The following is a 13837-nucleotide window of genomic DNA, read 5'->3' on the forward strand; positions in this document are numbered from 1 at the left end:
TTCCTGGCGGGGAGCGGGGCGGAGCGGGGGCCTCCAGTGCTCTTGCGCCGTGGGAATCGCGAGAACTCTAACTGGGCGTATCGCGCTGTTCACCCGGCTTGTGGGGAGATTCAAGTTGGGCAGCTTCTTTTTGGCTTCTACTTAGGAGCTTTCTTTTAGAATCGGAGAATTTTAGGAAGTTTAAAAAAAAAAAAAAAAAAAGACAAGACAAGAGCTTAAGCCTCACCAGGGGACTATGAAATGAATGGGGAAGTTGGTGACGTATCAGCTTAAAAAAAAGCAGTTAAACTTGGCGCTTATTAGTAGCCAGGCTGTGTAACATGCTGGGGATTTGGTGAACAGTGTCTTCCCTCAGATTTACATCAGAGTGCGAAAGACACCGAAACAACTATTCAGATTTAGCAGTTGTAAAAAGTTGCTATGAAAAGAATACCAGGTGCTGTGAGAACATAAGGCAGGTTATCATTAGAAAAAAATACGACAATTTCCATTCTGGAGAAACAGTATCTATGCTATCCCATCCCTTCTTTAAAAATATACATGTGAAATAAAACACTGGAAAATTAATTTTCGTGGTAGAATTTCTTGTGATTTTTTTTTTTCTTTGTGCTTTCTATTCTGGTTTTTCTCCCCCTCCCCCCCAATAACGTGTATCCTTTTTGAATGTAAAGTTAAAATAGCTACCATTCCTGCCTCAATAAAATAGCCCAATATAATAGAATCTATTTTTTTCGTATTAAGAATTTGCAATACCTGGAGTTTGGGAACATAAATATTAATTTTGCTTTTACAGGGCAGTAGATGAAGAAACAGTGTCAGAGACTAGCGTGAAAGTGAGTAGAGTCTATGAATCACTCAGGCTTTGTTTTTTTCCCACTTAAAAATATTCCTGAAATTTGCTTAGGAGTGTTAAGGCCTAATTAGCCAAAACCACCAGGAGAGCGCATCTCGAAGAGGAATCAGAAAGCGCAGGACAAGAGAGTTGAATCTTTTCTAAGACTTGAGGTCCCTCTGGAGGGTTCTGAGGAAGGTCTAGGAAAGCCGGGATTGGTTCTGGATGGGTTGCTGTTTGTAAAGCAGGATTGGGGGAAACTGATTAGGGACTAAGTGCTGTTATGAGTGAGGGTGGTTTAGCAATTGAGTATTTCCAGTAATAGGAATAGCAAAGCTGGTCTGAGGGCATCATTAGTAAGAAAACAGTGGTTATTCAAAGAGAGGGTGGTTATGGTTTACAGCTGCTGCATGACCTTGGGAGAAACAATGCTTTCTGTTGGTGAAAAAAAGAAGACATCCTAAGGAGATAAACCTTGCACTTCAAAACCTTTGTAGATAGAGAATCCCCACTTGGAAGCTATAGGTGGTGTACAGATTTAGTCTCAAAAATTAACACTTTGAGTGCTGATAATATAATATGATGTAAAATTTAGGAGATACAGGAGGAAATAAGGGATGGGGATAAAGGAAAAAGAACAGTGAAGGGACAATAAAGGCATGCATATTTTTCTGTCTTTCCTCTTTTCTTCACCTTAAGTTAGGCTCTTTTCTTATAACCTAGTATAATGTCCAGCATTTAATAGATATTCAATAAATATTTGTGAATGAATGAATCATTCAATCAATATTGGTCCTGAAATGCCAGGGAAAAAGAGATGATGAACTGGCATATATTGAGAACCATGTCTATGTCAGGTATAGTGTTAAGCCTTTTGTGAAAGAGTAATATGGAATCAACTCCTCTCTCTCAGCTGATATGCAGGTTAAAATGTATATATGTTGACCTGTGGGGAGCGGAATTTGAATGACACAGGTCAGCCTTATCTTTTGAATTTATATCTTCAACTTGTAGTTGTGCAATGTATTCCATTTTACTATAGAAACACGAAAAGGTCGTCAACTTTTTCAAGCAAAATTTCTTTTCATATCTGGGAAATTGGAATTCCTTTTTTATATCTTTATTATCTCTCTGATATTCTCTTGCTCCCTGGCCAAGCCCTTCCAGGCAACTTTGGTTAATATATTATTGAGGTGTTAGAGATTTAAAATAAATCACTATCAAAGGATAGAATTTTAAGGGAAGACTAAATTATGTATTCATTAGAATCATAATTTTTTTCCTAAGACAGATTCGTGATGGTATAACAGAAACAGCATCTTAGCCTGAAGTATTGAGGATAGTCCTAAGATTAGGGAATGATCAGTTCGTTCTAAATCATAAGCATAAGAGAATGACTCAAACGCTGCTGTTTGATCTATCTGTACTTACATTTCCTCTTAATTTTAAATTATTCTCCGCTAGTATTCTTTAGACCCAACATTGGTTGTTTCCCCCGTTTCTACAATATTTCTATTTATTTTCCATCCTTTTTACAGGGTCATTTAAATAAAAATATCTTAAAGCAATAAAACATTGTTATTGAGTCAGTACCTCAGTCCATGCAGCTTAATAATATGGAGAGCAAAAAAAAAAAGCCTCTCAATTTATTTTTTAATATTACACGATCCTAGTTTTTCCTTCCCAGAAAACGTGCCACAAAGTTTGCAAGAAAGAGCTTTTGGGGCGGAGCCCTGGCTGCTTAGGTCCTTTCCATTGGTTCTACTTGGTGACCACGCCCACGGCCCCGCCTCCTGGGCAGAAGAGCCAATTGGGCCGCGAGTTGTGGTTTAAACCAGGAGTGCGCCGCGTCGGTTCACCGCGGCCTCAGATGAATGTGGCTGTTAAGAGCTGCGTGAGTGAATGGGAGGGTCGCGGGTGGTTAGGTGAGCCGGCTCGGGCGGGGAAGGAGGCGGGCTGCGGCTGGGGCTGAAGCTGGGACTGGGGTTGGGGGCCTGTCCGGGGCGTAGATGGCTCCGAGCCCGTTTGAGCGTGGTCTCGGACTGCGAACTGGACCCACGGCAATTGTCTGATGAGTGCCAGCCCCAAACCGCGCGCTTCTCGGGACCTTAGAGCCTCTGACTCAGGCTGGAAGATTTGAGAGCTGGATTAAGTACTTATTGGCTCACGCCCGTGACTGTTCCTCTGTTTAGCTCTTGTTTTTGTGTGGACACTCCTAGGATAGAAAGTTTGGTATGTTGCTATACTTTTGCTTCTCCCACCTTTCCCCAATATCTAATATGTATTTCTCATTCTTAGAATAATCCAGAATGGCTACTCTGATCTATGTTGATAAGGAAAATGGAGAACCAGGCACCCGTGTGGCTGCTAAGGATGGGCTGAAGCTGGGGTCTGGACCTTGTAAGTATACAAGGCTGCAGTCGGATACACTGGTATTGTGGACGTGGCCTGGAGCTGGACGAGACATTTAGTGTACTTTTTGAGCAATTGGAGTCGTTTGTTATTGGTCCTTTTTCATTTTCAATATCTTGATGAGATGATTTAAGGAAGTTGCTGAATCTCTGCTATTAGGCCTATCATAGCCATGCCACTACCAAAAGTGGGGGATGGGTTTGGGGGTGAGAGGTCAAGTTTATATACACAGTATTCAAGTTGTACAGGTATTTTGCTGCTGGAATATTCTTATGGTAAGACTTTTTCTTCAGCAATCAAAGCGTTAGATGGGAGATCTCAAGTTTCAACACCATGTTTTGGCAAAACGTTCGATGCCCCACCAGCCTTACCTAAAGCTACCAGAAAGGCTTTGGGAACTGTCAACAGAGCTACAGAAAAGTCTGTAAAGACCAAGGGACCCATCAAACAAAAACAGCCGAGCTTTTCTGCCAAAAAGGTAAGTGTTGGCTATAAAGACACTGTTTAAACACTGAAGCACTTTTGACTCTTAAAATGACTATTGGCATCATCCTACCTAGCTTTCTTCCCTCTGAGTAGAAGGGAAATAGAGGTTAGCAAGCAGAGTAGTGGAGGAGACTCAGATTGTCCTTGTGGACTTCTTGGTACCTTGAGATTGGAAATCTCAGATGCAGCTAATGCATATTTTTGCCTCACCTGTCCTTAACTAGTGTCTTGAAACTGGTTGGTGGTATCTACTTACAGATACATACTGAGAGAGAGGGTGCCTTAAGAGAAACTGGTTGGTGGTATCCACTTACAGATACATACTGAGAGAGAGGGTGCCTCAAGAGGTTCTGTTGCTGCTTTAATAGCACAGGTGCTGCCATTCTCCTCCTAGCCTTCCAGGGCAGGCAGCAGCTTGTTAGGTGACAATTTGCTAGCATGTTGATCTTTGTGTGAGTGTGAGTCACAAGCTACAGGTCTATGTATCCCAGATGAGAGGACTTTGCTGTGAAAGATGACATTAGCCTGGGGATTAACACTTTATTTGAATAACTGTTTTGTTTAATTTGCATTAGGAAACAAATAGTGAATTACATATAGTGCAACTTAGGACAAGGATGTCTTCTTTAAAAAGTGAATTAACTTAAAGAAAAATATTAAATACAGGAATTCCAAAGATATGGCAAAAACAATGAGACACAGAACCGAAGTGTGAGAACCCCATAGGGAATTCTAGGCATGCATATGTGAGGTGAGATAAATCAGGAACATGCCGGCTTCCATTGTAGCACCCTTCTGTAGTAGACTGTAGTAGACCTGTCAGCTCCAGACTGGGAGATTGCCCATGGTGTTTATTCTAAAGTCCTTGACAGTGTCTTGCTGCCTCTTACTCAGTGTGTGTATTTGAGGAACACAAACTTGTTTTTAATATTAACCAAGCAAATAATTTAAGGTAACACTTGTGGAAAAAATCACACTCCCATAAGCCAAAAATGGCTTTGATGATTAGCTACTATCATGGGTGATTCATGCCCATTTTCTCCTCTGTTAGGTTGAATAATTGCATTGATTAGCTCTGAATTAACTGCATTCTTGATAACTTATGCTGACAGGTGCTGGTACTTAAATTTCAGATTTTAACTTTTGAGTCATGCTACTCGAATTACATTTGAATCATTATTTGAAGTATATTTAGGTGCAATTATGAAAACTAAGGATTATGGCTTCTTAAAAGGCAGCATGAAATTGACAAATTTAAAAACTAATCAGCTAATAAGACTTCCACTCTCACTAACCCATATTTTCTTTGGCTGTTCTAGATGACTGAGAAGACTGTTAAAGCAAAAAGCTCTGTTCCTGCCTCAGATGATGCCTATCCAGAAATAGAAAAATTCTTTCCCTTCAATCCTCTAGGTAGTATCTTTTGCAATTGCGAAAAGTGCTTTTGGCCTTTAGTTGCTTAGTATTCAGCTCAGCTGTAATTTGTTATGAATATAATATATGACCAAAAACTATGATGAGACTGTCTGAATCTGGGTTGCTTTGGACAAATGTACTTGTTGATGGAGTTATTTGCAAGGTATCATCTTAGGTCAGGAGGGGAATAGGAACAAAGATGTAGAAGACATTGTTCCTGTCTGTAAAAGCTTATCACCTAGAGGAGGTAAGATGTATTCATGAACATTGAATAAGTCCCATTGTGGACAGTCTTTCTCACAAGGCTTTTAGAAAGTGAGCTTTATGTCAAGTTGAGCAATGCCTGAGAGTACTTTGGTAGGATTATTTCTTTGGTTTGAAAAATCTACATAAGACAGTGAAGACGTGTTTTTCAAATTTCTTCAACCTGCTACATGTATCTGAAGTATTTTCTGTTTTGGAAACAGCTTTTCAAGCTTTAATTTACTCAACCATTTGAGGAGAAGCTACTGTGTGTCAGGCATCATTAGGTGCTGGACACACTGTTTAACAAGATGGGCCCTGCCTATGGGAGCCCATAATTTGAAGGGAAAGTCAGATGCTAGACAAGTCATCTCACTGTGAGTGAGCCAGAAAAAACAGCATTGTAGGTCAAAGTGGTGCAAAGATCGTGAGGTAGGAAAAGAGACTGAAGTGGTTCTAGGAAAAATACAGGCAGAGTAAAAGAGGATACAGGTGAGGTGTGGGATCAGATCAGGGGAGGGCCTTACAGATTTCTGAGCTGGATCTTTTACCCTTTTATTTAGCCAAAAAGGTCATGTAGTTATTTTACTAATTTGCATTCAGATTGTTCTGGCTTTTAGAAACTACAAACATTTCTACGATTAGTATTCTTGAAATGATCTTGTTGTAAGTTTGTGAGTACATCCGGAGGGAAACTCTGAGAAGGATTGCTGAGTTCAAGGGCTTGTGTGATTAAGTTTTAAAATTATAAAATGTGGTGCATCCGTGCTAATAATTACCATTCAGCCATTGAGGAAAATGAGGTAGATTTATGCATATTGATGAAGAATGAAGACCACAATATCCTGTGTTACAGGAAAGAGATATTGCTAAGTGGCCCTTCAAAATAGTGTAAATTGTTAAATCCATCTACAGTGGATGAAGATGTTTGCTTCCTCCATGTTCACTGTCAATGTTTTAAAACTCTAATCTTTATCAGAAAAGAAATATTTCATTGTTTTAAATTTGTTGTGTGTATGGTGAACATATTTGATTATTGGCCACTTACAATTTTTCTTTTTTTATTAACTTCCTGTTTGTGTTTTTCTTTGATTAAAGAGCTCTTTGTAGATAAAATTAGCTCCCCTTATATTGCAGACTTCTTTCCTCTGGAGTCTCCTGTCTGTTTATGGTTTCCTTTACAATTCAGTGGTTTTAAGTTAAATAGTCACATATCATTCAGTTCCTTTTTGACATCTGGGTTTTACAGGCTTGAAAAAGAGCAGACTAATTCTTGAGTACTTAGGCTTTAGAGAACTTTCCCACCTACGGACAAAGATAAGGAAAACCATGATTTTCTAATCTTTTGAGAAAACAGCTCCTTGAAGAAAATTCAGTATTAAATCCTACTTTTGTTACTGTACAGAAAAATCACTTTTTAAAAATAATTGCTAAGAAGTAAGGTACTTGGATTTTAAGAATGTTACCTAACACAATGGTTCTCAATTTTTTTTTTGTTTTGTTTTAAAGACCCTTTTACACTCAGAAATTATTGAAGACCACTTTTGCTTGTCTGATCTGCTCTTTTCTGTATTAGAAATTAAAACTGAGAAACTTAAGATATTTATTCACTAAGTAATCACATTATATTAATGTAAATTTTTTTTAACATAAAATATTTTTTGTTTTGGAAAAGTTTGGAGAAGAATGGCATGGTTTATATTTTTGAAGATTTGCTTTATTTGGCTTAATACAAGACAACTGGATTCTTGTCAAATTCTATATTCACTCTTACATCTGTTAAAATATACGAAGAAAACCTGGCCTCACACAGATACGTTTTTAATAGTCTTTTCAGACAAGTGTGGATAGTTTTTTTTGCCACTACACTGAAACCCACAAGTGGCTGTTTCTGAATATAAAATTGCAATGTGGAATCTGAAACCGTATCAATGAGCATTTTGTATCTTGACAGTAAAATCCATTGGTCTATTTTGCACTTGGAATGTATCTTATATTCTTGCATCTTATCTTGCATTGATCATTCAGAAATACTGATTCACTGAGATATGTAGATACCCACATGTTGAGATGCTTTATTATACAATATCAAAAGCACATTAATATCACAACTGATCTCATCAGAAAAGTCTAACGCATCTGTCAAGCTAATGACTGCAGATAAGTTTTCCAAAATTCCTTTTTTTGGCCAGATGCAGTGGTTCACGCCTGTAATCCCAGCACTTTGGGAGGCAAGGCGGGCGGATCACCTGAGGTCACGAGTTCAAGACCAGCCTGGCCAACATGGTGAAACCCCGTCTGTACTAAAAATACAAAAATTATCCAGGTGTGGTGGGCGCACCTGTAATCCCAGCTACTTGGGAGACTGAGGCAGGAGAATCGCTTGAACCCAGGAGGCAGAGGTTGCAGTGAACGGAGATCGTGCCTCTGCACTGCAGCCTGGGTGAAAGAGTGAGACTCTGTCTCAAAAAAAAAAAAAAAAAATTCATTTTTTAATTTTTGACAAAATTTTAACGTTTTATATTCTGCCATTGGCAACAAAGGCTGTCAGTTTTCCTTGAGGTGATAGACTTCTTTCATTCCTTTGAGAAAAAGTGTGACAAGCACCCAGGTCTGAGTGACTGGGATTTCTTGCAGTTGTTAATTCAAGTAAAAACAATATTCCAGGAAAAAGTTCTCTAGTTTTAGCTTGCAACTCAGATAATTGCACAAATCCTTTTGCTTTGAGATAATCATATTTTGGTGTACAGTGGAAGCGCTTTATGGCATACTTCTCATTTTATCACAGAGAACATTAAAAAGACATCTTCTCAAGGATGGAGAGCTAATAAAATTAATACTTTCTACTGCATATGGTGAAGTGACAGTAAGTGAAACTGGCATTTTTAAACTACAAGTGAAGAAAGATGCAGAACAGAGAGACTGCTAATATGGTTTACTGTCACTGCCTTGATTTATGTTGAGGCACCAGCAGCTTTAACCACCACTGCCTTGGTACCATCATTGCAAATGTCAACCCAGTGGGAAAAGGTGTGAATATTGTCATGAAAATAGTTTTGACCTCATGGACCCCCTGAAAGGGTCTCAGACCACAAGGGGTCTACAGCCCACACTGAGAACTGCTGCCCTGACAAAAACGCTTTCTCTCGGTAACAGACTTTGAGAGTTTTGACCTGCCTGAAGAGCACCAGATTGCGCACCTCCCCTTGAGTGGAGTGCCTCTCATGATCCTTGACGAGGAGAGAGAGCTTGAAAAGCTGTTTCAGCTGGGCCCCCCTTCACCTGTGAAGATGCCCTCTCCACCATGGGAATCCAGTAAGTGAGCAAGTGCCCTTCTAGAAGGGCTGCAAACAATTTGTTTCGTAACACTTCCATTACCATGGGAACAGAGTTGTGCGGGAGGTGAGCCTGTGAGTAATTTCTGTCCTTCAAATGACAAGGATTAGTTTTCAGAAAAAAAACTATTCTCGATTAATATTGCTTTTTAGTCCCAAATGCCCCAGTAAAATTGTTATTCTGGAAACTGGATAGTCTTACTACAGCCAAAAGATTAATTCTCACTTACATCTTCTTAGGCTATAAGTTGAAGCATATATAATAAACTTGCTTGGAATGATGATTCCGTATTATATCCAAAGCTAATATAAGATCAAAACACCTGTGCTGTAGCATAGACTGACAATAACTTCTTACTGCAGAAGGTTTGAGGTCTTCATTTGAACTGGTAGTCAAAGCCAACATTATGTTTTCTGTTTGTTCTGATGTGGGATAATTTGTCCTAATAAGTTACATTAGTGAGACTGTTAACTCTTACTTTGGTCTCTAAGAACAATAGAGATTCAGATACTTCTAAGACTTACTTCCTAATGAAAGTCAATTCTGGGGCCACAGACACATTCCAAAAAATGTGTCAGGAGGGGATGGAGGTGATTGATTTGACAAAGGGAAAAACATGAGTTTTTGATTGACAGCTAATGTCTATGTTGATATGGACAATGACTCAAGGATTTGCAGAAATTTTAATAAGAGATTCCTGTTTTCTAGATCTGTTGCAGTCTCCTTCAAGCATTCTGTCGACCCTGGATGTTGAATTGCCACCTGTTTGCTGTGACATAGATATTTAAATTTCTTAGTGCTTCAGAGTTTGTGTGTATTTGTATTAATAAAGCATTCTTTAACAGATTCTTCCTAGTATTGTGGTTGCTTTTCCATGGAGGTTACTTAAAACAACGTGAAAACTAGCTGAAGTGTTTAACAAAGAGTCTATAATGTGACAATAGAGATTTGTCTGATTTCTAAAAACTTAAATCTTTTTGGTTTAACATGTTATTTTAGAAGCTGCCACTGTTTTTCCTGAAAAGTATACCCCTCAATGTGTACTTTATTGACTTTTTGTGGCCATTAACTAGTGACAATTATTAGATCTCTTAATTAGAAGAGCTACTTCGAACTCATTAAGTATCTATTGCTAGGCATTCTTTATTGCTGGTTCTACTTAGTTTCTAATGACTTTAATACTCAGTATTGAAAGGCTCTAAATCTGAGAATTCAGCCTCCTTGGGATCTTCAATTAAGTTCCTTAAAGATCACTGGAGATGATTTACTGATACTAAGGTCTACACTCCACCTATAGGAAACTGTATTTAGTTGTTTACCTTGTGTTGGACATGAGTATTTGAGAAGCATTATGTTTAATGTTTGACACTTTTCCAGATAAGACAGTGAAGCTCAGAAGTTCATTGATTTGTCAAAGATGTGAAGAGCTAGAAAATGATAGAGCTGGTATTTTGATCTCAGTTCTGAGGCTGGAATCAAAATAGAGAGGGCAAATGGTTGCTCATAGGTTTTCTTTTTGAGGGAGGGGGTGGATATTTTAAAAACCTTAATCATTTCCAATATTTAAAATTCCAGTGTTTCACCAATCTGGCTTTGGAGATTCTCTTGAAAAGAGATGTGTCCATAGTAGACCCTGTTTCCAACACTTGCTGGGGCTGGAGGTGGATTGCTGGCTGCTGCCTTTTAGGTGGAGTGTAGGCTTTCTATCCCACAGACCCTGCCTTAAATGGCCTCAGTGAGAACTGAAGTGATCCTTTTACTTTTCGTGTCTCTTCTCAGACCTAGCCTACTTAACTCACTTGACTCGCTTGGGCCATGTAGTAACCGGAATTTGACCCTTGCTTGATGCTAAGTTATATAAGAAGTCTTTCCCTTGATATATCAGTAGCTTCTATGGTCACATTAGAATGTGAACCCTTTGCCATTGTTATCGGAGGAAGCTGAAGGATATTAGGCATGAAATACTAAGAACACCTACAACCGCTTATCCTGACTTTAAAACTTTTTACCTTCTAAATGCAACTGAATCAGTGTGACTTTCTGGAATTAGTGGAAAGGCAGACTTCTAGGAGAAGATGATACCATAAGACTACTAGGGCACTTGGCTTTAGGGGAGAGTATTAGGTTTAGCATCCTCAGGTAAAATAGGGCTGCTAAAAAAACCAAAGCATAGCTTGGACACAGTGGCTCACACCGGTAATCCCAGCACTTGAGTTTGAGGCAGGAGAACTGCTTGATCCCAGGAGCTCGGGTTCAACCTGGGCCATGTAGTGAGACCCTTGTCTCTAAAAAATTAAAAATAATTAGCCGGGTGTGGTGGCACATGCCTGTAGTCCTAGTTTCAGGAGGTTGAGGCAGGAGGATCGCTTGAGCCCAGGAGTTCAAGTTTACAACTTGAGTGGCTATAATCATGCCACTGGGTGGTAAAGTGGGTGGTAGAGTAGCCTGGGTGGTAGAGTGAGACGCTGTCTCAAAAACAAAAACAACAAAAAAAGCAAAGTGTAGTTCTGAATGGCTTTCATACTCTGCAACATAAACTGAAGCTTTGGAAAATTGTCTTTTGTGGTAGAGGGAACCAAGGGCTGGGAGCAAGGGGACTAGTCAGTCCCTTACCAATTAATTGCTGTCCTCTGGGTCAGAACTGAATATAGAGGGATCTGATCTTTTCATCTGCTGTTGATCAGATTGCAATGTGCATAATGTGTGTTGAGACTGAGAACTTTAAGCAGATGCTCCTCCATTAATACAGATAATTTGCATCTTGTGGGGGTTGTTGCTATTTTGTTAAGTTCTGACACTTTTTGAAATAAGACAGACTTTATTCATACCTTCACAACTCTAAACCTTCTGCATTTCTCTACACCACCTCTGAGCCTGCCTCTCAGGATACTGTACCTTCTTAGAGTAGGAGCTAACAGTCAGGAAAGCCATTATCTTGCTACCATTTCTTCTTTCTTATTACAAGTTGTATTTTTCTACTTCTTTGCATGCCAGCCATGGATTTTACCTTTTTTCATGCTGGGTGTTTTTACATTTCTATTAATACTCTTAACCTTTGTTCTGGAGTATGGGTAAGGTACCTAGAAGCAATTTGATTCATTTGAGACTTGCCTTTAAGGTTAGGCATCACCAGAGCAGCATTTAGCCCAGGGCTAATTTCCCCCTACTATTGAAGTGTGAGACGCTTAGGACTCTGCTGCCCCCTGAATTATGAGGTTTTCCTGTCTAGCTGGTGGGAGCAGACGCTATTCCCAGCCCTGTGTGGGCTTCAGGAATTCCTCCCTCTGATCTTTTCAGCTAGTTTTCTCATATGCGTGTATGGATCAGTGCTCTTCTGAATATTACAGGGAGACCCTCTGCAAATTTCCAGGGTTCTCTCTGTGCAGCTCTCTCCTCTCCAGTGCTCTGCTCTGCAAACTTGGCCTGCCTTGGCCTGACTCTCTGCTCTGTCTCTTCAACTCAGGAAATTCACTGGGCTCTGCCTGCCTCCCTTTCTTCCCTACTCTGAGGCCTGGAAACTCAAAAGTAGCCAGTGAGGACAGTCATTGGCCTCACCTCACTTATTTCACATTCCTCAGGCATCCGCTGTTCTCTGTCGCCTGATGTTCACTCTTTGGGAAGCCCTTGTTTCATATATTTTGTCTTGTTTTTTAGTTTCAGGCAGGAGAGTAAATCTGGTCCCTGTTACTCCATCTTGGTTGGAATTGAAAGTTCCTTCCAGGTATTCCTTTTATTTTTTTTCTTTTTTGAGACAGAGTCTTGCTCTGTTGCCCAGGCTGGAGTGCATTGGCGCAATCTTGGCTCACTGCAAGCTCTGCCTCCCGGGTTCACGCCATTCTCCTGCCTCAGCCTCCCGAGTAGCTGGGACTACAGGCGACCACCACCATGCCCAGCTAATTTTTTTTTTGGTATTTTTAGTAGAGAGGGATTTTCACTGTGTTCGCCAGGATGGTCTCGATCTCCTGACCTCGTGATCTGCCGGCCTCAGCCTCCCAAAGTGCTTGGATTACAGGCGTGAGCCACCACGCCTGGCCTTTTTTTTTTTTTTTTTTTTGAGGTAACATTCACATAAGAAAATTCATTTAATGTACAATTCAGTAGCTTTTAGTTCATAGAGTATATGCAACTATCACCACTATCTAATTTCAGAACACTTTCATCACCACCAAAAATAAACCCATGGTTATCAGCACTCATTCCCCACTTCATCTACTTTGAAATGATGTCCCTCTGCCACCAGGATGAATTCTGAGTTGCTCTGTGTGGCTCACACGGCCTTGTGGTGGCTCCTTGGGGGTGTAATTTCCCCTCCTAATTCACCTGGCTCACACCTGTCCATCTCTGGTACTCCAATGAGATGCTTTTCTTACCAGAAGCCTTTTCTGATACCCCAAGATCAGGCTATGTGTCCCCCAATTTGCTCAATTAGCCCCTGATCTTGGCTTTTTCCTTGCACTTACCATGCTCAGCTGTGTCTGGTCCTCTCCTCCACTATACTGGGAGCTGGATGAGGTGTGTCCTGTGTACTGGTATATTCTCTGCCCGGCATGTGGCAGGTACTCAGGGACTTGCTGAAATGAGTAAAGATGTCATCAGTCCCTGGGGATCCAGGTTCCTAGAGACCCAGTGACTGCACTGTACCCACTGTTAGCATCACACAGTATCAGGGCGAGGGAGCCTGACTTCAAGGTTTCCAGAGCGAGAGTGGTGCGGGCAGGCACAAGTCTAGGAGGTCAGCTTCTCCCACCCTAGACAGTTCCTGGTCACCTGTTTGTCTGTGCTCTGCCAAGCCCAGGTGTAACCTGTTTATTGAGAAGCTCCAGCTCTGTGGGGGAAACATAAACTGAGTTTCTTTCTTTTTTAATTGCCACCAGCCGTGTTTTGTTGACCTAGTCTCCTTTCTGGGTGGTGGGTGATGCTGAGCAGCATTCAGACAGATTTCATAGCTTTCCAGTTACTTTTGATTAAAATTAAACTTTGCTTATTTTAAAACTTGAGGTTCAAACCTATTTCAGGCTCTTCTCCCTCTCCCCCAGTACAGGTGAGGGCTCGGCAAAAGCCCATGTGTATGCTCTGCTCGCCACACATGTCCCCTCTCGCCTTCCAGTGTTA

At 40.4% G+C, this 13837-nt stretch overlaps 1 protein-coding gene across 4 annotated transcripts; it reads left to right on the top strand.

Moving 5' to 3' along the window:
- Window positions 1-6: 6 nt before the first annotated feature.
- Window positions 7-9571, top strand: PTTG1 (PTTG1 regulator of sister chromatid separation, securin). 4 transcript variants are annotated; one of them, XM_003776709.5, is made up of 8 exons: window positions 7-458; window positions 799-833; window positions 2520-2726; window positions 3131-3232; window positions 3538-3722; window positions 5050-5143; window positions 8546-8704; window positions 9434-9571. In XM_003776709.5, the coding sequence occupies exons 4-8, from the start codon at window positions 3142-3144 to the stop codon at window positions 9511-9513; spliced, it is 609 nt and encodes a 202-aa protein (XP_003776757.3). In that variant the 5' UTR covers window positions 7-458; window positions 799-833; window positions 2520-2726; window positions 3131-3141; the 3' UTR covers window positions 9514-9571. The 4 variants fall into 4 exon arrangements, with proteins under 4 accessions (XP_003776757.3, XP_054412153.2, XP_009239533.3 ...); XM_054556178.2 differs by having other exon boundaries at window positions 31-114; window positions 794-833; XM_009241258.4 differs by lacking the exons at window positions 7-458; window positions 799-833 and having other exon boundaries at window positions 2630-2757.
- The last annotated feature ends 4266 nt before the right edge of the window (window positions 9572-13837 follow it).

The sequence above is a fragment of the Pongo abelii genome, chromosome 4 (genome assembly GCF_028885655.2).
Source record: "Pongo abelii isolate AG06213 chromosome 4, NHGRI_mPonAbe1-v2.0_pri, whole genome shotgun sequence".
Lineage (NCBI taxonomy): Eukaryota > Metazoa > Chordata > Mammalia > Primates > Hominidae > Pongo > Pongo abelii.

What these genes read in the sequence shown, in the direction of transcription:
- PTTG1 (XM_003776709.5), top strand. Translation starts at nt 3,142, where the DNA reads ATGGCTACTCTGATCTATGTTGATAAGGAAAATGGAGAACCAGGCACC. An exon ending in CGAGCTTTTCTGCCAAAAAG is followed by an intron (nt 3,723 to 5,049) that starts GTAAGTGTTGGC and finishes TGGCTGTTCTAG; the next exon opens with ATGACTGAGAAGACTGTTAA. An exon ending in CTCTCCACCATGGGAATCCA is followed by an intron (nt 8,705 to 9,433) that starts GTAAGTGAGCAA and finishes CCTGTTTTCTAG; the next exon opens with ATCTGTTGCAGTCTCCTTCA.